This window comes from Muntiacus reevesi, chromosome 1 (assembly GCF_963930625.1).
Source record: "Muntiacus reevesi chromosome 1, mMunRee1.1, whole genome shotgun sequence".
Lineage (NCBI taxonomy): Eukaryota > Metazoa > Chordata > Mammalia > Artiodactyla > Cervidae > Muntiacus > Muntiacus reevesi.
The window spans coordinates 112462763-112485928 of record NC_089249.1 but is presented as its reverse complement, the minus strand read 5'-3'; the positions used below and the strand labels follow the sequence as shown (position 1 = coordinate 112485928).

General features: G+C 39.6%; 1 protein-coding gene across 2 annotated transcripts in view; it reads right to left on the bottom strand.

The window, feature by feature from the left end:
- Positions 1-23166, bottom strand: part of TGFBR3 (transforming growth factor beta receptor 3) — a 194567-nt gene that overhangs the window by 73041 nt on the left and 98360 nt on the right. For both annotated transcript variants that reach the window (XM_065908873.1, XM_065908884.1), the window contains exon 4: positions 1629-1766. In XM_065908873.1, the coding sequence (XP_065764945.1) occupies positions 1629-1766 (138 nt within the window). The remainder of the gene's footprint in view (positions 1-1628; positions 1767-23166) is intronic.

Here is a 23166-nt window from a genome sequence, read left to right as displayed (position 1 = left end):
CTGAGCGCTGAAGAATTGATGCTTTTGAACTGTGGTGTTGGAGAAGATTCTTGAGAGCCCCTTGGACTGCAAGGAGATCCAACCAGTCCATCCTAAAGGAGATCAGTCCTGGGTGTTCATTGGAAGGACTGCTGCTGAAGCTGAAACTCCAATACTTTGGCCACCTCATGCGAAGAGTTGACTCATCGGAAAAGACCCTGATGCTGGGAGGGGTTGGGGGCAGGAGGAGAAGGGGACGACAGAGGATGAGATGGCTGGATGGCATCACCGACTTGATGGACATGAGTTTGAGTAAACTCAGGGAGTTGGTGATGGACAGGGAGGCCTGGCGTGCTGCGATTCATGGGGTCTCAAAGTGTCGGACACGACTGAGCAACTGAACTGAACTGAGACTCAGGTTATATGGATTTCTGGCTAGAATAATAACTAATTTAAGACTATGTAAATATACTGTTCCTCAAATACCCTCCACCACCACTAGATTCAGCATCTATTGATGACTCTTGCCAAATCAACTTTTACTACAACAGTTACAAATTGATGATTTTCTAATTCCATCATTCCTTCTATAGCTATTCACTGGTATTCTTCTATAAAAAGCTTTCCCTTCCTCCCTTTTTACTCATTTAATTATCTACTTTTTAATTGTATTGTCTATGGAGTCTTATTTTATTCAGTGGGTACCTCTGAGTTTTTAAAAGTACACTTCAAATACAAGTGATAAGAAACTACAGATCTGAATTAAGAATCATTAATTAGGCAAAATGTATTCATTGTGCAAAATGAACACAATTAACTGTGGACTCTTCTCATTTTGATCGCTGGTAGGCAAGAGAGGTTTGGGAGTCCGAGGCTCCGCAGTTGAGGACATTAGCATGTATCCCCAGTGATAGACAATGTGAGTTATCACTGTGCAGTGTTGCTCATCATCAGACATGATATCATAGCCCAAAAATTCTATCCAAACAACCCGTCAATTTCTCCACAACTAGCGAGCTTGGATGTTTCTGGCAAACTCAAAAGGACATGATTTACAAATAGTAGGTAATATTTGGATCCTTCCACAAGAGCTGGGTTCCAGCTATTTTATAAAATACAAATGTTTTCATTTTGGAGCTCACTGTGTCACTTTCTCAACAAACAGATCCTACAAGCACTTACACTAAACTGGCTCCCTTCATACTCAAAAGCACTGTCAGTTTCCTTTAGTTAGGCCCATGTTATATATGAATAAAATGGGTCTGTATGTATTTATTTTGCGGTCAGAGACCACACATCTAATGGCTACTTACAATATTTACAATCTCCTGGTACTATGGGGAGGAAGAAGGGGGAGACTGAGACCAAAGCTCAGGCCAGACAGAGTATGACTATAGATCCTGCTCAAACATGCAAGCAAGACCAGACTCCATGCATAGAAGAGGACGTGTGAGTGTTATTTGTTTTCTGTGAATGCTTATCAATGCCACCCAAATACCACTAAGAGCAAAATCCAACTTTAATACACTTGTGGACTCTGCTATTTATTAACATTTCAGTGAAATAAGCCTTTTTAAAAGCCTTGAAAAATTTAGGGTCATTATATCCTTATGCTCAAGGATCACGTTGGGAGGGTTTGGAGCACTTACCAAGAAAAGTCTGGAGACCCCAACTGCCAGTCTCTCTGTCTTCAGATGCCAAACCAGGGGCTGTGGGGAGTTGAGCAGGAATACGACAGGCTTGTGGTGAATGTGGACTGAAGAGATGGGATTCAGGTGCAGAGTGACCTGGGAAGAAACAGAAAGAGAAGTCTTAGCACTAGCTTTCCATTAAAACCACTCAGCACAGCACATGGCATACTGTTTCACAGCTCACCATGAACAGAAACAGGCTATAAGCTAGTTCAGATTCTATAGATAAGATATTAGGTTGAACTAGATGATTCTGCAATATTTGACCTTTTTCAACTACAAAAAACAGCTATATCATGTGGTTCAATCCATACTAATCTCAACCAAAACATGAATCACCACCCAGTAAAAGTAGAACACAAGTAAACAAAATGCTTTTTTTTTTCAGAGTTGGCAAAGGCAAAATAAAAGTTACCTTCCCTCAGGGCTGCCTTATCCTTCAAATCAAATGACTAAATTTAAAAGTGGAGAATAGAATCACCTGGGGGCAGGTCATTCCTCTGAATCATCAAAGAAATGACTTTGTTCTCTTCCAGGTAAGCTCCAATCTCTCTCTATAAAGTCAAGTGAGTTCTGCCAAAGAAAAGCGCCGAAAGCTAGAAGGAGAGGGGCTGCCAAAGGGAGCTGCCAGTGCTTTCATCATCCCAGCTATTAGCCTGAAGGGGTTTTCCAAAGAAATGAGGCACAGAGAACACACAGAATTAAAATGGACTGTATACACTTCCAATCCCCAAAAACGAAAAACAGAGAAGAAAACCATGAGCCTGGATAGGAAACCTGTGGCCAGTTCTGATAGCAGATCAAGGACTACCGTAGGGTTACACTGTCATTATTAGCATCACCCAAAAGCACCTGTGAGGAGATCTGGACACAGAGGGTTCAACAACACCCTCCCAGAGCACATCAGCCAAGGTCAGTCAACACGAACATGGAAAAGCAAAAGGGTGGATAAATAAATACTGAACAGACACTTTCATATAAGTATGTCTCCACTGGCTTTCTGTCCAGAGGGGCGAGGCAAAACCCAAGAATTACTTGTATTTAAACAAACTGAGGTGGTGCTAGCGGTAAAGAACCCGCCTGCCAATGCACGAGACGTTAAGAGATGCAGGTTCAATCCCTGGGTCAGGAATATCCCCTAGGGGAGGGCAAGGCAACTGACTCCAGTATTCTTGCCTGGAGAATCCCATGGACAGAGAAGCCTGGTGGGCTACAGTTCATAGGATCTCAAAGAGTGAGACACAGCTAAAACGATTTAGCATGAGTGCGTGCATGTGTGTTAGGTCACTTTAGTTGTGTCTCTTGGTAACCCCATGGACTGTAGCCCACCAGGCTCCTCTGTCCATGGGATTCTCCAGGCAAGAGTACTGGAGTGAGTACACACACACACACAAACAAGTTAAACACCAAAAAGCACCCTAAACTGATATAGGCAAGAAACAAAAATGAACTTTAACTTGAAAGAGAGACGGAGAGATACACTGGAAATAATTTTACATCTCAGCCACAATCCTATGAGGATTAAATGGGCTAGATCTATGATCTGAATCTGTACCGTCATTAGGCATAGAGCTCTCAAAGCTGGATTACTTTAGTCGATGTCGTCCCAGTGGCTACTGGACCCCTGTGATCTCACTGTGTCTCTGCCTTTCATTGCAGAACTGCCTAGGACAGCAGTGTCACTTATTATAGTATATCCTCAGGTCACTAATAGACACTAAACTATGAATCTCCATACCTTAGCACAGGGTAGGCACTCGGTAAATGCCAATTGGATGTTAAATTCTCTACTTTTCAAGGCCACAAAAGTATCTTATTCTATGAATAATTTGCATTATGGTATATATTGCCATCTGGTTCATTTACTACTGAGAATATGTGTCTTGATTTTCAAAACAGACTGCAAATATCCAGCAGGCAAAGATATGTCTTACATTTAATACTGTGCTTAATACAGAGTACCTAATTTTTAATGACTAATTTATCACAATAAATTCATCAATTTATGTTACCTAAAAAGTTTTTTTAATCTGAATAGACTCAAAGGTATTTAGCTAACTAATTTACAGAAAAGTGAAAAAACACAGGAGCAAGACTCCATCATGAGCTACTTCAGCAACACTACTAGGATCAGTTTAGTATTGGCATAAGCATAGTATTAAAAGCAGAGTACTAGTGAACAGTGATGTCAGGTACAGCTACAGCAAAATAACATGTTTTCTGATTGTACAGAATCAACTTCACAGAATTTTGGAGATGTGTCCACGTCTAGAAACAGTCAGATTGATCACCCCCATAAACAGGAGAGGCGGCAGAAACAGAGCAGGGGCAAAGATTCATACTGCTACACTAAATAAAGAGAGAGACACCCACGACAGAAAGCACACACTATGGAGAGTGGGGAAAGGAGAGATGAAACCATTACTTGTCTAAGAGTACCTGACAATCGCAAAGAAACACTCTGTCACTACTAATGTGTGAAAGTTTCCAGATTTATTCATTACAAAACTGTTTATTGAGCACAAAGAATAGTTGCAGTCCTCAGGCAGGCAATTCTTCTTGGAGCTCACAGATAATACAGTAATAAATATATATCTCCAATGAACAAGAATTTAGGGGGGAATAAAAAACCTTAGGAAATGAAAAGAAAAATATGTATGAGACAGATACTGGTGATCAAGTCCAAAATTTTCCAGATGGTCCAAAGTGTCAAGGCCTGGCTCACACCATCAAGGAGAGATTTCTAGGAGCCATGGCTCTCTGAGCTTTCCTGGAATCGGCTCCCTCTTCAATATGTGGCAGTGTCTGGCCAAGATGAATCTCCGACTCTGGCACATGGGGCCCAGGCAAAGCCCCAAAAACCATTTGGCAAAGAAGAATTGACACTACAATTGGGAAATTAAAAGAAAAATACTCAATACTTTGTAAAAAGATCAGTTGGCAGCAACAGAGAGTCCCCCCCCTGCCCCAAGCACCTGCTCACCTAACCCCTCAGCAACCTTCCTCCACTTGAATAAATCATACTGAAGAGAAGATAGAGGACAACCAAAAACAACCAACAAAGAATGAAGGTAAAAAAGCTCCCAGAAATGTGGGGAGAACATACCAAGAATAGCTCTTAAAGAATTCCTGGCTAAGGTGCCTAATTTCTCTCAGGCTGAAAAAAAGGGGGAAGAAGGAGAAGAAGAAAAATAATGAGAAAAAGAAAATCCTCTTTAGAATCAACTATAGATCAGGATAGACTATAGTTCCAAAGATAAGAACGTTGTGCTAAAGCTTTTTCCCCCTTGGGTAAACTGTCCAGGGATTACAGTGGGAAGATCAGAGATGAGACAGGCTGCAGCAAAGAAACAGCCCATGGAGAAGTGATACAAAGAGTATATCCAATAATTTCCAACTTGGACATCCAAACAAAAGTTTAAAGAGTTGACTCTCAACCCTACATCAAATTCACACATAAAAATAAGGGTCATCTCTTAGTCCACAGGTTTCACATGTGTGTGTGTGTGTGTGTGTGCGTAAGGAATAACAAACTAAACCCAGAGGCCATGTGGTGGTGAAGGCAAATGGAGGTAAGCTTACAGGGGCTGCATCTCAAATGAGGAAACAGTGACAAATCTCTGTATTAGTGGCCTCTTTCTTAACCTCTGGGAGTTATAGAGCACTTGAGAGCTTAATGCAAGTTATGATCCCCCACCCCCACCCTCCACCACATACACACACCAAAATACCCCACAGATACCCAAAACTTTCTGACCATGTCAGAGAAATACATCCATTGCAGGACCCATGAACTCCAAGTTAAGTAACCATTAACCCATGTCAAAGAATATACTATAGAAGAGCACGAAAATTCTAATCACAGAAACAGAAACAAAATTATTCCCTCTAATTAAACTAGAAATCACACCTCTACTTTTAAAATATTATCCCCTCAGGGAAAGAACATAATAGATGACAACTCAGAACTAAAAGAGGCTTCCCAGGTGGTGCCAGCGGTAAAGAACTCGCCTGCCAATGCAGGAGACATAAGAGACACGGGTTCAATCCCTGGGTCAGGAAGATCCCCTGGAGAAGGTCATGGCAACCCACTCTAGTATTCTTGTCTGGAGAATCCCATGGACAAAGGAGCCTGGAGGGCTATAGTCCAGAGGGTCACACAGAGTCAGACACGACTGAAGCAACTTAGTACACAAGCAGAACTAAAAAATTTTCACATGTACCTTCTGGAATTTCAGTGACTTCTTGAAACCATACTTGATCACACAGCAGTCCAAAAAGTCCTGTCCAAGAGTTCCAGCGCTAATCATGTTTGTCTCAAACAGTGCTGAATATTCAGTCTCATGAATATTGTCATGAGACAATATAATGTCTCATGTCATGAGAAAATACAAGTAAATCTTATCTGTCACATCTCAGATGTAGACGTTGTTCCTCATACACTGCTGAAAATACAGGACAACCATATGGTCTAATCTGCTCCATGACATCTGTTGATATTAGGTCTTAAGAGGCTATCTGTGCACTTCAACAAACTATTAGATGTAATTAATGTAGTTCTATTTTACGAAGAAATTCAAAGTAAATCTTTTTTGAGTACTCTTCTGGGGAATCTGAACACAGTTTTGACCAAAATCAAGGCCAACTCTCAGGAGCATAAAGCCTCTGAGTGGGAAGACAACCTCCCTGTCTCCCATTTAGGAAGCGTGTCCTTGCCACATTATCACCAGAAAACAACAGGAAGCGTTTTCTTTGGACCTTGTCTGGGTGAAGACTCAGTTCTCCACAGATTATCTGTGATAAGCAAAAACTATACATTGCAGCAAACCCTGCAAATCACTTTATCTAAATGAATTATGTACTTTCTTACAGAAAAGAACACCACTCTCTTGATGGAAAGATGCCATATGAAAACTGTTTTGAATTTTCCAGGATTCATGGCAGAGATGCAAGATTATTTCTACCACAGTGATTTCAAAAATTTCTTATTAGTTAGATCCCCTCCTCTTGGGGTTTGTTAAAACAAACAAAAGCAAAGCAAGTGAAAAAACTGACACAAAAGTCTAACAGTTGTCTAATTTTGCTAACGTGTCAGTGAAGTTCCATTTCAACATTTCTGATTCTTGTAAGAGCCCCAATGGACCCATGAAACAGTGAAGTCATCCAAAACATTACCAAAGGGACTTCTGTTCTCTAAAATCAGACCAAATACTGGTCTGAAATGAATGATCCAACAATCAGTTTACACGAAGACAGATAAGAGAAGCACTCCAGCACTGTGTCTATAAACAAGACCCATAAACTCCCACCCTGGTGTGTGTATAGCCATATCTATGCCCTCTTCAGAAGTAAGCAGACAACCACTTAGCAACGGTGTTGGCAGTAACTGAAAACATCCTAAATCTGAGTCCCATAGCACTCATAATTTACACAGCCGGACAGTGAGACATGAACCTACTTCAGGACACCAGGGTAACCACGGCTGAACTCAAATTTCCCTTACATTTGGGCAATGGGACTTTTAGGAACTCAAATCTGACCCAGATGCACTTGAAATATGCAACCAGTTGCCGGGAGTGGGGAACAGCACAGTAGTTAGTCGTTCTGCCGTGTTTTAAAGGCTGTTTCAATCTGAGGAGCCCCTACAGCTGACATTTTATTTACCATTGCTTGTCTTTTGCCATCTGGGAGTTGGTATAAAAAGATTCCCTTAAAATATTCTTGGAGGAGTAGATCCGGAACTTTAAAAAATTTTCCTTATGATTTTATTTTTACATTTCTCTGAATTTCTAGAACATCAATCAGTTAAATGTTAAATTCAAGGAATTTTGACTCCTACTGTTTCCACCCTACCTAAGAAGTCAATTGACCATTCACCTTAGCCTCATTGGCATTAAGGTTTTGAGTTCTTTTGACTTCACCTCTATGACAAATGATATCATGCTCCTTCCCAATGGTTTTGTCTTGAGACACTTAACATGATGAGAGGGACACAGCCAGTCAATTCTGAAACTAAGTCCTCCTCCCCTCAACAAGGACAGGATTCAGGATTCCCCAGGAGCCTGTGAAAATAATCTAATAAAACCACAAAATAGGGAAGAAAGGCCCGCAAAAGAAAGTCTGAAATATAATGCAGAAATAAGTCTGCTTCTCTGTCTATATTTTGAATGCCCTGGAAAAATACTCGGAACTAAATTTGCATTGGGGGTTGAGAGACAAGAGCTCGTATAAACGGAGGAATATTTCTGAAGCTACAGGTCATGACCCTCTAAAGGAGTCTTAGCTGGGAGAGTTGCAAGGGGATTCCAGGGACTCCGGCCCTGCCTCCCAGAGTAGCCCACTGCTTAGTCACTATAGGAAAAAGAGGCTGAGAAAGGGGAGGTTCCAGATGTCGGTGTGTCCTGAGGTATGGATGGGGCTGACAGCAAGTCTGGGAACACGGATAGTCCACTTTCCCATTGTCCTTGAGCACTAAGCATCTGCCATTCGAAAATGGAACTGTCTCTGTCACTAACACACCACAGTCTTTCAGGATTCTCGCCTGCAGCACCCTCCAGCCAGCCCCTGGACCAACAAGTGCACCCAGCTCAAAATGCAGCCTCCAGTGAAATCCTCCCTGCCCCACAGACAGCCGGAGGTCCATGCCAACAGACCACGCTCCAGTTTCTACTCTGCAAGGCACTGACTCCCCGCCTTACACTGTGAAACCCTCAGGGTGCTCTTCAAGGGCAGAAACTAAGTCACGCTCATTTCTGCATCATTGGGGCTAGCATAGGACTAGATATCTAGCAAGCAGGCAACATGGTTTCTGAAGGATGAGTAAAAGGAAGCACCAATAACAGCTATTCATGAAATGTGACTCAAGTAATGGTTACAGAGTCAGATGGTTGCATTTTCCCGGCCAGAAAATGATGGGGGTGGGGAGGGGCGATGCATCGATAAGGAGAACATTAATTTCACTACCGAGTTCTATTTGAACTTTAAAACACAGTCAAGAAAAGCAAACAGATTCCAACTCATGCTCCCAAAACAAATGGCAGGGGCTGCCTGGAACGTGTGCTGGACAGAATTTCGAGGACATGCCTAGGCTTTGTGAGAATAAACACCCTGATTATCCTCCTCTGTTGTGTGTATAGGACAGGGCAGATCACCACCTGTGCCACAGAGGGGAATCACACTAGGCAAACAGTGAATGCCTGCCAAGAAAACAGAATGATTTTACTTATTATTTTTTGCAGTTAGGCGAATACAAATACATGAAACATGAAGAAAACCCTGGAGCATGTTTTCCTTCTCAGAGATAGATAACAAAGACAAAAATTTGACTAAAAGTTCTACTATCTTTTAGAGGCATAGAATTTTAAGTGATTTTGATTCAGGCAAGTGAAGTGTATTAGAACAGTTAGAAATTAAACTTCTAGAAAAACGGAAGGAACTTAATACTGACAAAGTGATTAACATGAAAAAATGTTTGCTTTTATTTTTTCATATTCCTTCTCATACTTAATAAACAGATCAATTCCAAACACCTTATTATTGTTTCTAGCACTAATATACAACCAAAGCTTCCTGTGATATGTACTGTGTTCATTTATTTCCTTTCAATGTCTGCTTTTTACAATGGGCTTAAAATTGCTTTTGCTACCTGTTTAGTAAGCCACTCCTTTGACATGTATCTGTCTATAATAACAGGATGTCAGGATAGCTTGCTTGTCATTACTATGATAAACAGACCTGTACAATAGAGAATCATGGGGTGACCAATAGAAGCCAACTTAAAAGGTAGGCACACCAAGAACCCAATGTCGACATAATGTGAGTACTGGATCAATCATTTCCATCTGCAAACTGCAGTTATGAACCTCAATAAAGATTGCTGTTTACACACCCTCTTAAAGTTAGTAAATGTACCACTCAGTGTGCAAGCAGTGATTAAATTTAATTTGATGCTCTAAATGTTAAAGGATGGCATTTGGATTCCCCTGGACTAGTACATTAACCTGAAGCTGGTAAGGAATTCTGAATGGGCATACAGTGTTTCTTTTCTAACACAAAAGAGAAATCTAGAGAGGAGTAATTACTAAGATACAGATGTTCAAAACCACTATACTTGGTTGCCGTGTTAATAGGAATAGTAGTGAGAGGCACTGGTATCATCTCTCAAAGACAATAAGCAGATTCATCGGTTCATCTACTGGGTTAAGATTTGCTACTCTTATCAAGAGTTACTTTGCATAATTGTAGTTATTCCCATTTTAAAGATGAAGAAAGAAACTTGTTCTTAGAGAAAATTTTGGCTAGATAATTTCTAGCCAAAGACATATGGCTAGAAAGTGGCAGTGCTAAGAATAGAATGAACTTGTTTTATTCTTAAAAATATTCATAGTCTATTCATAAGAACAGAATGGAATGTCTGTCTCTTTCCTTCTCCCTACCTTCCCATCTCATTATTTTTTTTCACAATAGTAAAAGACATTTATCAGTCTTCATAATCAATAGCCAGACAAAAATAGAAGGTAATTATAGTTGTAAGCCATAATGGAACCATGATTAACCTAAGAATATAAAGTAATTATATACAACTTGGAGGGTTAAGTAATGTGGTAGGTGGAAGTGCATACATGAACATGTTTCTCATTCACCCAGCCAATCTATGTCTTTTGATTCCCACCTCATTCTTAATCTTGGGTGTTGGCCATAGGGCAGAGTGGGTGATGGGGAATTGCTCTAAAAAAGGCAAAGGCAGGAATTATTTTGCTTCTGGAAAAGAGAGAAAGATAGAGAAGAAAGGAAGAGGATTAAGTTGTGAGCAAGACAACTGAAGGCCAGTACAAGCTGAGAGGTCAGTGAAATCCACAGAGATGGGTCAACAAATATTTTTATGAATACTATCTCCTTCTATCTCCTCTACAAAAGCTTTAATAATGCTCACCATTCTCATGAACGAATGCACTATGGCAGTCAAGATGGTGTTGGTTGCCTTTCAAATCCAAGTGAATCAAGTATATCTCAGACATGCCATGAGTAAAGTTATATACCTATGAAGTGGAGAGGGCCACGAGAATGCTAAGGCTCTGGAAATCTGCAGAAATATACCCTCCTTTGGGTTTCTACAATCAGAATTAGCAGACAGAGCTATGAGCCAATCATTCCTTGAGCTCCAGGGCCTCCCAGGTGATATATGGATTAGACCAAAGCATTCTCTAAGGAAACTAAATTCTGGTCACAGTAGGAAAATCTTGGGAATTTTGTAAAGTCTGGTTTCCTTTGAAAGCTCTAACAAAAGAACTCCTGGAAGTCATAGTACCAGCCCCCTAAGGGATTCTGGTTTCATCCAGCCAGGTTATAATTTTAAATGGAAATGTTTTAGAGGAACTTTAGCTTCAACATTACATGACCCATCCTTGAGAAAGGGGGAACAAATAACTCAGACGTCAAAGGTGAGAAACATGTTAACTATGCCTTGGGAGTATTTTTCCTGAAAAAGCATTATTTTTGGATCATATGTTCTACTGTCTCTTAGAGGCACAGAATTTTAAATGCTTTTAATTCAGGCAATGAACTATGTCAGAACAGGCTAATGTACAATAGAGCAAATGCAGTTTAAAGTGTTTAAACTAGAGTTCACTACTGTTTCCCTTCTCAAAGTTAAGTTTTCCCTAAGCCTTGCAATGAGTTTTCAGGGTAAGATCTATGATCACAGAAAGCAGAGGGAAGGTTGCCAAAATATGCATACAGAATTTGGCATGCTGTAGTTGATAAGTGTCTAAGATGGGATCACATCTTCCTAAAGCCAATATTAAAGGGGTTGAATTTCCTATTTTCTTCAGGCACCATTAAAAGTAGTTTATTACATTTGCTCTAACTGGAAAGGGACAAGCTACAGTAAAGAGCTGTACCTGGTATCAAATTCATTATAGTTATGCTATACTCTTAGAAATCATTTCAGCACTTATTAATAACCTGAAGGAAAAAGGAAAATAAAAAGTAAAAGAAAGAAGCAGAAGACTAAGTTGTAAGAAACCTGAACAACATTCTTTATTTAGATCAAGAATGATCCTCTTGACATTTATTTACAGGTAAATCAGAATTGAGTGTCACGGCAGGGACGAGGAATAAATTTTACCTCAAAATGAAACAAGTGCAAATTCTAACACAAACAATTTGACTTTCAAATCATAACTTAAACACAGTCATTCATTTCCCAACAATGAAGATTGGGAAATCCCAATAATAATGTCAATATCATACATACAGTCAACCAATTGAAACCCTGATAAGTCACTCACTGGGAATCAGTGAGTTAACAGAGCAACAGAGAAAAGGACATTCTTCATGTGAATAATTAAAATTGTTTCCCATATTTGACATTAGGAAATATGAGGTTTTACCTTAATATCTAGAAATATTAATTGTCTTAACTATTTATGCATAGTCTCATTTTTATACATAAAATGATTTTTTAAAAAGCTTGTAATCTCTGAATTTTACTGAATATTTTAAAAACATAGGAGGCACAGCTAGAGCACTGACAGTATTACAAAGACTTAGTTTCCCATGCAAATAAAGAAGGTAAAAGCAACTCTTCCATAACATATCTATGAAGAAAGTTTCTAATCCTGACCAAAGTCTGGAAGGTTCTAAAAAAATACCAGAATCAGACAGCTTAAGCTCTGGTTCATAATTCAGTGAAGATCAAAATGCACCTATTAAGTCAACAGCCACTAGTCTTCTACTTCTCATTTTCAGCAAAACTACTATAGTCTACCATTCTGTCTTTGACTCATCCTTTGAAAATACCACCACTAAGCAGTAAACAGAGCCAAAATGGGAAAAGGATGGGGTGCTTGCATTACAAAATATTCAGGCTTAGATTATAAATTTAAATATTCCAAAATAACCAGGATCTTGAAGAAGTAATTAAGATTCTCTACCATTCATGATATTTGACCAGAAAAAAGAAATCTGACTCAGTGACAAATCTCTCCATAAAAACATGATATGAAATAAACAAAATACAACGAAATCTTATTCACCAATAAAAAGAATAAAGTTCTGACATACACTACAAAACAGATGAACCTTGAAAACATGCAAAGTGAAAAGAGTCAGCACAAAAGGCCACATGTTGTATGATTCCATTTATTTGAAATGTTCAGAGCAGGTGAATCCATAGAGATAGGAAGTCATTGCCAGGGCTGGGACTGACTGCTAAGTGGCACAGAGCTTCTTTTTGGAGTGACGAAGATGCTCTGGAACAAAATAGTGGTGGTATTTGCACTACATCATGAATGCACAAATGTCACCCAACTGTGTACTTTAAAATGGTTAAAATGGTAAATATTATATCATGTGGCTCTTTTTTACCACACAATTTTAAAAAAATGTGATTTGAGCTTTCATGCAGGATAAACCTGACCAATTCTTGAGTTTCAAATCTCTTCTAGAAAGAGCTTTACATGATAGTACAAGGAACTCGGTGTATCCTAGTAGGCTGAATGCTCACACCAACCCTCATGCCTCCAGACCTAAGGCAGTCAAAGCTCAGGAACACACAAATCTGGCTTCGGATAGTACCTGTGCTTCCTCTGCATGTTTTTCATTTATTCAAACAGCATTAATTAAGTACCTATGATGAGCCAGGCACCACACCCATTCCTGAACACAAAAATGGAATAAGATGCAGCCTATCTTTCCCCAAGGTGGTCACCACAATCCAGAGAAAGACAGCTATATGAAGAAATGATGATCAGTCAGTCCAGTTCAGTTACTTAGTCGCATCCGACTGACTCTTTGTGACCCCGTGGCCTGCAGTGTGCCAGGCTTCCCTGTCCATCACCAACTCCTGGAGGTGATAATAATATTCAATATAAAACCAAGACTGTTATATGTCCAGGGTGCGTGGAGAAAGAAGATGTCAAGGGTTAGGGGAGGCGATGGCAGCTTGGCTAGGCAGGGTTCCGAAGCAGGACAGATCAGACCTAAAGGTGTCTGAAAGAAACAGGCAAAATCTGTCAATGTGATACATTTTCTTGTTTCTTCCACTCCTTCCCAATTTTCTGAACAACTTGTATTGGCTGGGTGAGTGTTTGTCAGAGATATTTTAGAAACAAAACTCACACCCAAGGATAAACTGGATTGAATGGCCACTAAGACCCCCTTCTGATCCTAGAATCTAGGACTTCTGTAACTTCATTACTGAATATTTTTCTTAAGACTTTCAGAATCACTTCACTCATTTATTTCATTTACTCTCTAAAGAAGTCTGCTAGATATTTTTTTAAAGTCTATATATTTAGCAAGCAATACAGTAAAATACTTGAGAATACTTCTCAACAGTAATTATTTCAAAAGAAAATGATACTAGGATAAAGCAAATCTAATAGGGAAGTGATGACAGTTCATTAGTATCTCATAAAGAGCTCAGAATACTATTCTGGTAGGTTCAGGTCCCATCTGTCCATGTCTTAGTATATTTGAGTCTGTGGGAGCTTGCTGTCTCTTGCTTATAAGCCCAGGTTCTAAAATTAGAACTAGCTTTGAACAAGCCATTATTCTTCCTGAGATATACTAAATTAAATCTCCTCTTACCTCAAAAGAAATCAGAGTAGTCACACAGGAGAGTTGAGAAGGTTAAAGAATTTATATTATGACAAATATAATTCTCTGTAAACCCCAACATGTGAAGGAAATTTTATTATTCTCTGGAAGAAAGATGGTGAAAAGTTAAAATTTTCAGACCTATTTTGGGGGGATAAAATTCTAAAATAACTTTGTTTTTAAAACAAGGAAACCTACTAAAATCAAAGTCACCATCAGATTCCACATCCTTAAGCAAACAAACTTTTCAAACCAGACTTTAACAAGTAGCTAAACTCTATGATTTTTGTTTCTTTTTTCTATTAATTATCCCCTTACCATGAAAGTTTCCCAGTCAGCACTGAGACATAAAGCATGATGTACAATGTGAATACAGCCCCTTTTAGAACAGTAAACGATCAGATGTTTCATGGGAAGGAGGGGGTCTGACATTAGCCTCAAGCTAAACTTAAGAATGCCTTAGTATCTAACAGACTGTTTTGATGAATACTTTATGACTTAAAATGAAACCCATTAAGTGAAATATGACTAATCAGAATCACATAATGATTGAGAGCACGGACACTTGCAGCTAACTCCTTGCGTTCAATTCCAGCTCCACTAACTCCTTAGCCGTGTGACCGGGCAAACTGCTTGACCTCTCGGTGCTGCTATTTCTTCATCTAAAAAACAGAATAGTGACTACTTTTTATGAGGAATAAATAAATTAATAGTTGTAAGCACTAGAAACATGCTTGTCCCATGGTTTAAAATTACATATTAGTTATAGACAGTCCCTCAATATATCTCGGGAACTTTGCACAGTCATCACCTGAGGCATCATAGGAACTTATTCCATACAGAGATGGATTTCCCAGGCCTTCTCCACATTTTTCTTCTTGTAAAGTGCTCTCCATCACTACCCTGCAACTCATGCCTACCAGCACTGTTTACAAATTAGACATATTGATCTACTATGGTTTGGAAATTCTCAAGGACAAACTATATGCAAACTCATCAGATTAGACCTGTCAATTCTGTTCAGAAAGAGGTTGTTGTTTAGTCACTAAGTCATGTCTGACCCTTTTGAGACCCCTAAGGACTGTAGCCCACCAGGCTCCTCTGTATATGGGATTTCCGAGGCAAAGAATGCTATAGTGGGTTGCCAATTCCCTCTCCAGGGCATTTTCCCAACCCAGGAATCAAACCTGTGTCTCCTGCATGGGCAGAAGGATTCTTTACCACTCAGCCACCACCGAAGCCCTTAGAAAGAGGCAGAGGTATGTATTAACACACTGAATTTAACTACAGCTTCATATTTTCACCTGGGATCAATTTTGTTCACCTCACAGAAAAAATACCACACTCCTGAAGAAAGCTTCATGTCATCAGTGCCCCAAGAAGAAAGAAGGCAGCTCTTCCCGTGGGTGCTCCTGACCTCTGTCCAGTTAACCCTTCTTACAGTATCTAGCACGTGCTGCCTTGTATTAAGTTAATACACAAATTATCTGAGAGGAGGGAATGGGACTTTTTTCTTATCACCCTGGAACCTAGTGAAGTACCCTGCACTTGGAAAGCATCGTTAATACTTAACGATGAATGAATGGACAAGCGAATGAATCAATAAACATATTCTAGAGCATAATTTAATTTCTTCCAAGATCTACATTTTCTTCCAAGCAAGTTGGTCAGTGTCTCCTGTAATCCAATCCTTCAGGTCATTCTGCCTTCCTTCCTCAATTACAGGCAGTTTGACCTAGCGGTTAAGAACAATGACTCAGAACCAGCTGGACTCTGGGCTTTCCACTTATCATCCTTAGGGCCTTGAGTCTGTTAAGACTCTATGGGCTTCAGTTTCACCAACTATATAACATGGGGATAATACATATGCTTATTCCATCAGATGGCAAAGGATTAAACATGTCTTGTGTATAACGCACTTAGAACAGTGACTGGCACATAGTAAGTGCTGTTTAGGTGTTGACTATCATTACTTCCACCCTCTAAGGTCATAGTTTATTAATAATTTTTCTCCATTCCCTTGGTTCCTGTGGAAGGAAGGGTTTGTCTTTATTGTCCTCCACTGAAGTTTAAAGTCAAAACAGTTTTTTTTCACAGTTCCCTAAACATCAAACTGCTGGCCCCCCTAGACTCAGCCCGCCTCTCTTCCTAAACCAGCTTCTCCTGTCTGGGCACACACAAGCCCCATTAAGCTTCTCCACTGCCACCACCTTCACTTCACCTAGCAACTCTACAGACTTCAGTCATTCTCCCAAAGCTCTTCCTCATATCATTATCATGACCAACAGCATCTCCATGGCTCACTAAACTCTGGGCTTCAGCCAGACTTGGAGATACTTCAAAGTCCCCATATGATTTGGGAGAAGGATAGGGAAGCTGTTTGTTTTGAAATACAACATGTCCAGAATGAGATGCCTTGTTTCCATGTATTTGTTTACCCTGACACAAATCAACCACTCTCAGGCTTGCTACAAGCTTGACCAAGACCTCCACCAGATACAACACCAAAAAGGTTGAGACAGCTGTAAAGGTTTCTGTTTCCCTGGAGATGGAGTTTCATGGAAGGCTAAGAATCACCACAGCAACCAGACTACAAAAACAGTCCGTGGGCTGCAGCCCCATAACTCTGGTAAAGCAATTTGTACTCCGTGAAAAGGCTAGGGCACAGAAGTTGAAAAATGATCAAAGTAAACACTGCTCTTCAAGCACCATTCTGTTGTGCTGATTTCAAGGCATCAAGTCACAGCATCAAAGTTCTGTTATGAAAGATGCACGTCAAGTGCCAATGATTTGCTCGGCTGAACTAACTGCTCTGGTGCGAAGGTCTAGAGATAAGTTTATAGCACATTTTCCAAAACAACCATTTCAAATTTGCTCTAAGAGCAGACCAGGGTAAAAATGTACACCATTATATCAAGTTACCCTGCCCAAGCTAGAACAGCTGTTGATCCCAACTCTGGATTTAAAAAAAGAGAGAAGGTGATTTTCCTTTTTTTGGCCACACTGCACTGCATATGGGATCTTAGTTCCCTCACCAGGGAATGAACCCTTGCCCCATGCGTTGGAAGCACAGAGTCTTAACCACTGGACCACGAGGGAAGCCTCAGAAGGTGATGTTCTGATAAAATCTTAAATAGACTTTATTTCATACTGACCTTACCGGGACTAATTCCAATAAATTTAAGAGAAATTTTTCTAACCTTCATTTAACACTAACGAAGAAAATGACCTGTTCCAGGGTCTCTGATCCACTACCATCAATTTATGCTATACTTTAAACAGCAAATAAGAAACTGTATAAGAATAAAAATATAGTATATATTATATCTATACTACATAGAAGCAGCAACCATAAAGTATAGGAACTTAGAAACAAATTTCTTCATAAACTTATAAAAGTCTTCAATTTTTATTAACATGATCAAAGTTAATTATTAACTATGTTTACTACAGCTTTAATACACAGAACATTTTTATTTTAAGGAACTCAAAGTGATGTACCTGAGTAGCCCTACAGCAGCCTCAAAAGTTAGGTAAGAAAAATACACAATTCCCATTAGCAATAATTTATGAAAGAAATTCTCAGAATCTCAATTATATTGGTGGTACATAATGAATTAATGGAAAAAAAACTTATTAATAGGGAGAAATCTTAATTCAAATTACCCTGAACAGAACGTTTAGAAATCTGATTAGAACAATGTGATGTGTGTACACACACATCACATTCCTCTTCTCTAGATGCATCCCATGCATAGTACGCTCCCTGAATCTATTGTGAAGAAGGGGTCCACTTGCACAAGTTCTGGGGTTTGAGCAAGATGCTCAGATGTAAGTGGGTCTGTGGGGAACAAAAAGGGAGCTCTGGTGGGAGGCCCTGAGAGTGAACAGAGCAGAACAGGTTGAACTAAGCAGACAGGCCAGGAGGGCAGGGAGAACCTTGAGAGAAATGTCAAGACAGGGAAGGTAGTGGGGGTAGGCTTGGAGAGCATTTAATTCAGAGCTGAGGAAATATACAAAAGAATATAGAAAAATAAAGTTGGAAAGGTAGACTGGGGCCAGATCTCAATGAGCCGTGAAAGCCAAGCTTAACTAATCAGTGAAGGCAATTGAAAGAAGAGCGTGTAATGTAATTCACTGAGATGTGACCATGGCTTGCCTCCTGACAAACAGTGGGTACGTCAACTTCTGGCATATCAAGTGTGACTTAGTTAAGCATATTACTACATTAATTTACTAAACCTCCTTCAATCACCTCAGTTATTTGCTCAATAGAATATATATCAGTAATAGAAATGTTTTTAAAACCTTTTTGTACAGGATCCCATTCCAAATCTTATCCAGTATCATTATTAAGGAATTATCAAGGAGTATCTTGCAATGGGAGAAAAATAAATCTTAATCCTCAGCCCCAAGTATCCTAGACCTGAGGGGTTTGTTCCCTTGCTTTAACCCCAGCTTATAGGCCCTCAATAAACACTTGTGGAGTTTGGGATATATTTTAACCATGAACAATGAATAAATTAGACAACTAGTATGAGTTACAAGCCTCAAGCATTTTTACAAGCAATAATTCATGAGCCTGGTAATTCAGTCCTATTTATAATATTCTATGCAAGAATCTTTAAATCCCACCCTTAGTTCTCTACTCTATAAGAAATGAACCAGATCATTTACTCCCAAAGTGAAAACAAGTCTCTATTCTCTATCCATTGTCTTCCTGAGATGAACTCTTAAATCTTCGCAAGACCTAACAATAAGTTTCCAGTAAACACCTGAAACAAATTTGGGTCATAATTTCTCATATGGTATTCTTTTCAAAAGAGAAAGCAAGTAAACAGTTTGTCAGCAATTTTGGAATGAAGATAAAGACTGTCTGATTTACAGAAAATGACTTCTTGCCTGCCCTTGTGGAGAAGTTAATTATCCTTGCCTGAGAAACAGGGAAAAAGTACTTTCACTATAAACCACAAACACAGTTGGTTCTCAAACTTGTCTTCTTCCTGGTATAAGATTCTAGACATAGCACTCATTTAAGGGAAAAAACTTCTGTTTTAGTATCTTTCTCTGGGATTCAATATCCCCATAACTGAAGGGACTAAGCCAAAGCCTACAGTTCTTTGAGCAACCAGTAGAATCAGTAAGTCTTCAAGACAGAGCCCTAGGAATAGATGTAGCTGATGAAAAAGAATGGGCTGATGTGACTGAGTCATCAACTCACAAATTCCAGGTCACGCTAAGTGATTTGTGCACTCAATTAAAAGGAAAGAGTGACAAAAGTTTAGTTAAACTTGCCAAAGTGAATATAGAGAGTACAACAGAAGATTTTTATTTAAAAATTGAAAATATTCCAAAATGAATTTATTGAACTTTTCAGACCAACCCAATGAGAGCATTTTTAGAGAATCTTATTCTTTTCTTTTTCACTTTAACTCTGGGTCAGTGTGTGCCTTATTGTCTTTTATGCTTGACAGAAGCAAAATAAATCATAAAATACTCAAGGCTAATCCTAAAGGTAAATCAAGATTTACAGTGTCTTTTAAAATACATAGTGTTGACAAGATAATAGTCCTAGGACAAGTTAATTTATTTGGTTTTGCTAATTTCTTTTAGATATACTTTCGAATAACAGAGCTGCGTGATTTATACTGAATCTCAGGAAGACTGGAAGAATTTTTTTATTTTCTATCTTTCTAGTAAATCAAAATACAATTTAAAAACAAGAATCAACAATAACTTTATTATGCTGTCAGGTTCTAAAACCACTATTTTGATGGGATAATCTCCCTTAATAAAGACAATGGTTGCTCTTTGTTAAACCATAAATCAATAGGCTGAGAACAAATCTTATTCACTACAATTGACTCATACGGTGTCTATGACCAGCTCTAGATCCAAGGTGTGAAGTTATGAAGTTCACTCATCCCCCCCCACTCTTTACTTTTCCTGCCACTTTTTTGTTCCCCTAGTACTTCACTGGCTGTTCAAGAAGCAAAAGAATAAGGAAAAGGGTAAAATTAGAACCAGTGGACTTAGTTACTGTAAGCAGTGATAAAAACCTGAAAGAAGAGGATAAAACACAAAATGAAATTTGTGCACAATAAAATCACTGACCTTTAGTGATACAGGAGATTTTAGACACAGTCTATTTTTTGTAGAGGAAATATTTATTGCAGAGGAAATTGAAGCCCAAAGAGGTGATGGCATGCCCCAATTCCACAGCTGGTTATGGCATCATTGGGGCTAGAACCCAAACATCCATACCAGTGATCCAGCTTCTACTTATCCTGCTAGTGGAACTTTCCATGCTTCTCCTTACAGAACCAATTCTCTGATACTGAAAAAAATCTCCCTGAATCTTCAGAGTTCAGGGTCAGCCTCTTTAACCACTGGATAAGCACACAGAAACATAAAGAATGCCAAGAAGCAACTTCTCTCCCTGCAAAGCATCATATGATCTGACCCTTGACTAGCTAATCCCATCTCTTATGCTTTCCTCCTTGCTTACTAGATTCCAGTCATGCTGGCCTTCTCATTCACCTCCTCAAGTCACTTCCAAGCTCCGGGCCTTGACATAAGCAGATCTTGTATCTGGCATAGTCTTCCCATGGATCACTTCCCATGGTTCACTCCTTTTCATCATTAGTATGTCTGTTGAAGTGTACCTCCTCAAGGAAGCCTTTCCTATCCACCCTAATGACCACTCCTTCAAGTACTTGAATACCTCATGTTCAAAACAACACAAGCATTACAAAGGCTGAAACTCTGCCTTCTTCACCACTATATCCCCAATCCTAGGAAAATGTCCGTACATGGTGAACACTCACATATTTTTAGAACAAATAAATGAATGAATGTATGAAAGACGAAGGAAAGATGAACCAACATATGGGATGACTTCACAACATGGTGCTGGGAAATCTTTGCATTTATGTTTTTATAAAACTGAAGGGGAAAAAAGGTAGCTGTGGATATAGAAAAGTTACCAGAAAGCCTTTTGGCATCTATCTAAATCATATCTGATAGGCATTTCTGATAAAAGGCCATGGCCAAGAAAACAAAAATAACCAACTTTCAGCCTACTTCAGATAAGCAAGAATTCAAGATCAAGTCACAATATATCTCAAAGTTCACCTGATTCTGCCAGCAGGAGTCCTGCAGTACTAAATTTTTGAGCATGTGAATGATACATTGTTTTACTGAAATATTTTCCAAGATTCCCTTCCAAATTCAACTCCATGGTCTTTTTTTTCCCTAAAGGGCAAAATTCTAACCTGTTTCCAAGCTATTTGGTAATATTTTGGCACAGATAATCCAGCAAAGAAAGCTGTTTGTATAGAACAGAGCTATTGGGAGTAATAGGATGCCCCAACCTGCCCCTCTTTCTGAGGGCTTAACCTATAGATGACAACCCACCTAGTCACATGTAATTGTTACCAGGTGGCTATTTTATTGAAGCTCAAAGACTTATCTCCAATATGATTAAAGTTAACAAACAATATCGGGAGCCATACTTAAGCCCACAGTTAAGGAGAGCAAGGAGATGAGATCATCTAAATGGGAGCAGGAACAGAGGGAGAATTTGCTATCCACTCTATCTTTGCTACCTTTGGTAGTCTCAAGCGGCATCAAAGACTGCCTAGTAACAGGTGCTTAATAAATAGTGATTTAATGATCAAACAAGTGTCAAAACCTTGGGAAAGTCCACCTTGCCCACAGTCACTCAACTGCACATCAACCCCATCTACAGGAGATGTATGCTGCAGATTTAAGCTTGGGCTCTACCAGTTACTTCCTAGCTCATGATTTGGGGGAGAGTATTTAACCTCTCTCAGTCTCAGTTTCAATGTCTGTAAACTAGTGTTAACGCCCCTGGAAGCGGCATTGATGAAACTGACCAGAATGCTGCCTTTCTTCATCCCCCGAGAAAGCAGTTTACCTGTTTTTTGTTTGACTGTGGCTCCAATCAATGTGGTACCATCACCTCCTGCCGATAGGTCCCTGGATTTTGAAGCAGGATGACAAACTGACTACAGTTGCAAGCACAATCCTTAATGATGTGAAAGTCACTCAGTCATGTCTGACTCTCTGCAACCCCATGGACTGTAGCCTGCCAGGCTCCTCTGTCCATGGGATTCTCCAGGCTTCCCAATAAAGAATCAGTGGCTTTTCTGCCATTTCCCAGCTTTCCCCTCAACCTCTGGGATTCGGGTCTCATCAGAAACCAGGTGGGAAAGATACAGCACAAGCAGCACAAATGTTAATGGTCATCTTCACCAGTTTACTCCTGTTCAGAAAAGGGTCGAATGGGCAGGCTCAAGTCTTGTTCTCCAAATTACACTGCAATTTGGGGAAATTTTGTTCAGAATCCAACAAAGAACAGTCCTGAATATGCCATATCTATTCCATGCCTGACCCCAACACCACATCTGCTCTGAGGAGACCCCAAATTTCCGAACGATGGGAAATTTCTGAAACTCCATCACCTGCCTTTCCATCCTGGAGTATGCTTTCCAGAGAAACAGGAATACAGGAAGTGCTAAAGCCATGAACTTCTTCCAAGACAGCTGAAGTCACTGGATGAGGTAAAGCCACAGGTTTCTCCCAATCTGTGTGTGGCTGGGAAGTTTGGGGACAAACATTTATCTTTAGAGGTCTACCTAAATGGCCCCTTTCTGCGTTGAAGATCGACTCAATCCAACAGGCTCTGAAGATCTGCATCAATACAGACGAGCACTCATTCTCCCATGGTAAACACCAACAGGCAGCGCCATCAGAGACAAGCTCTCACAGTTGCCAAGGTACTTGCTGTCCTAACGTATTTCATACTCCTCAGTTCGGCTGTGTTTTATTTACCAGCCTCCTCCCCCAGTCTTGGAAAATTTTGCCTCCAGCC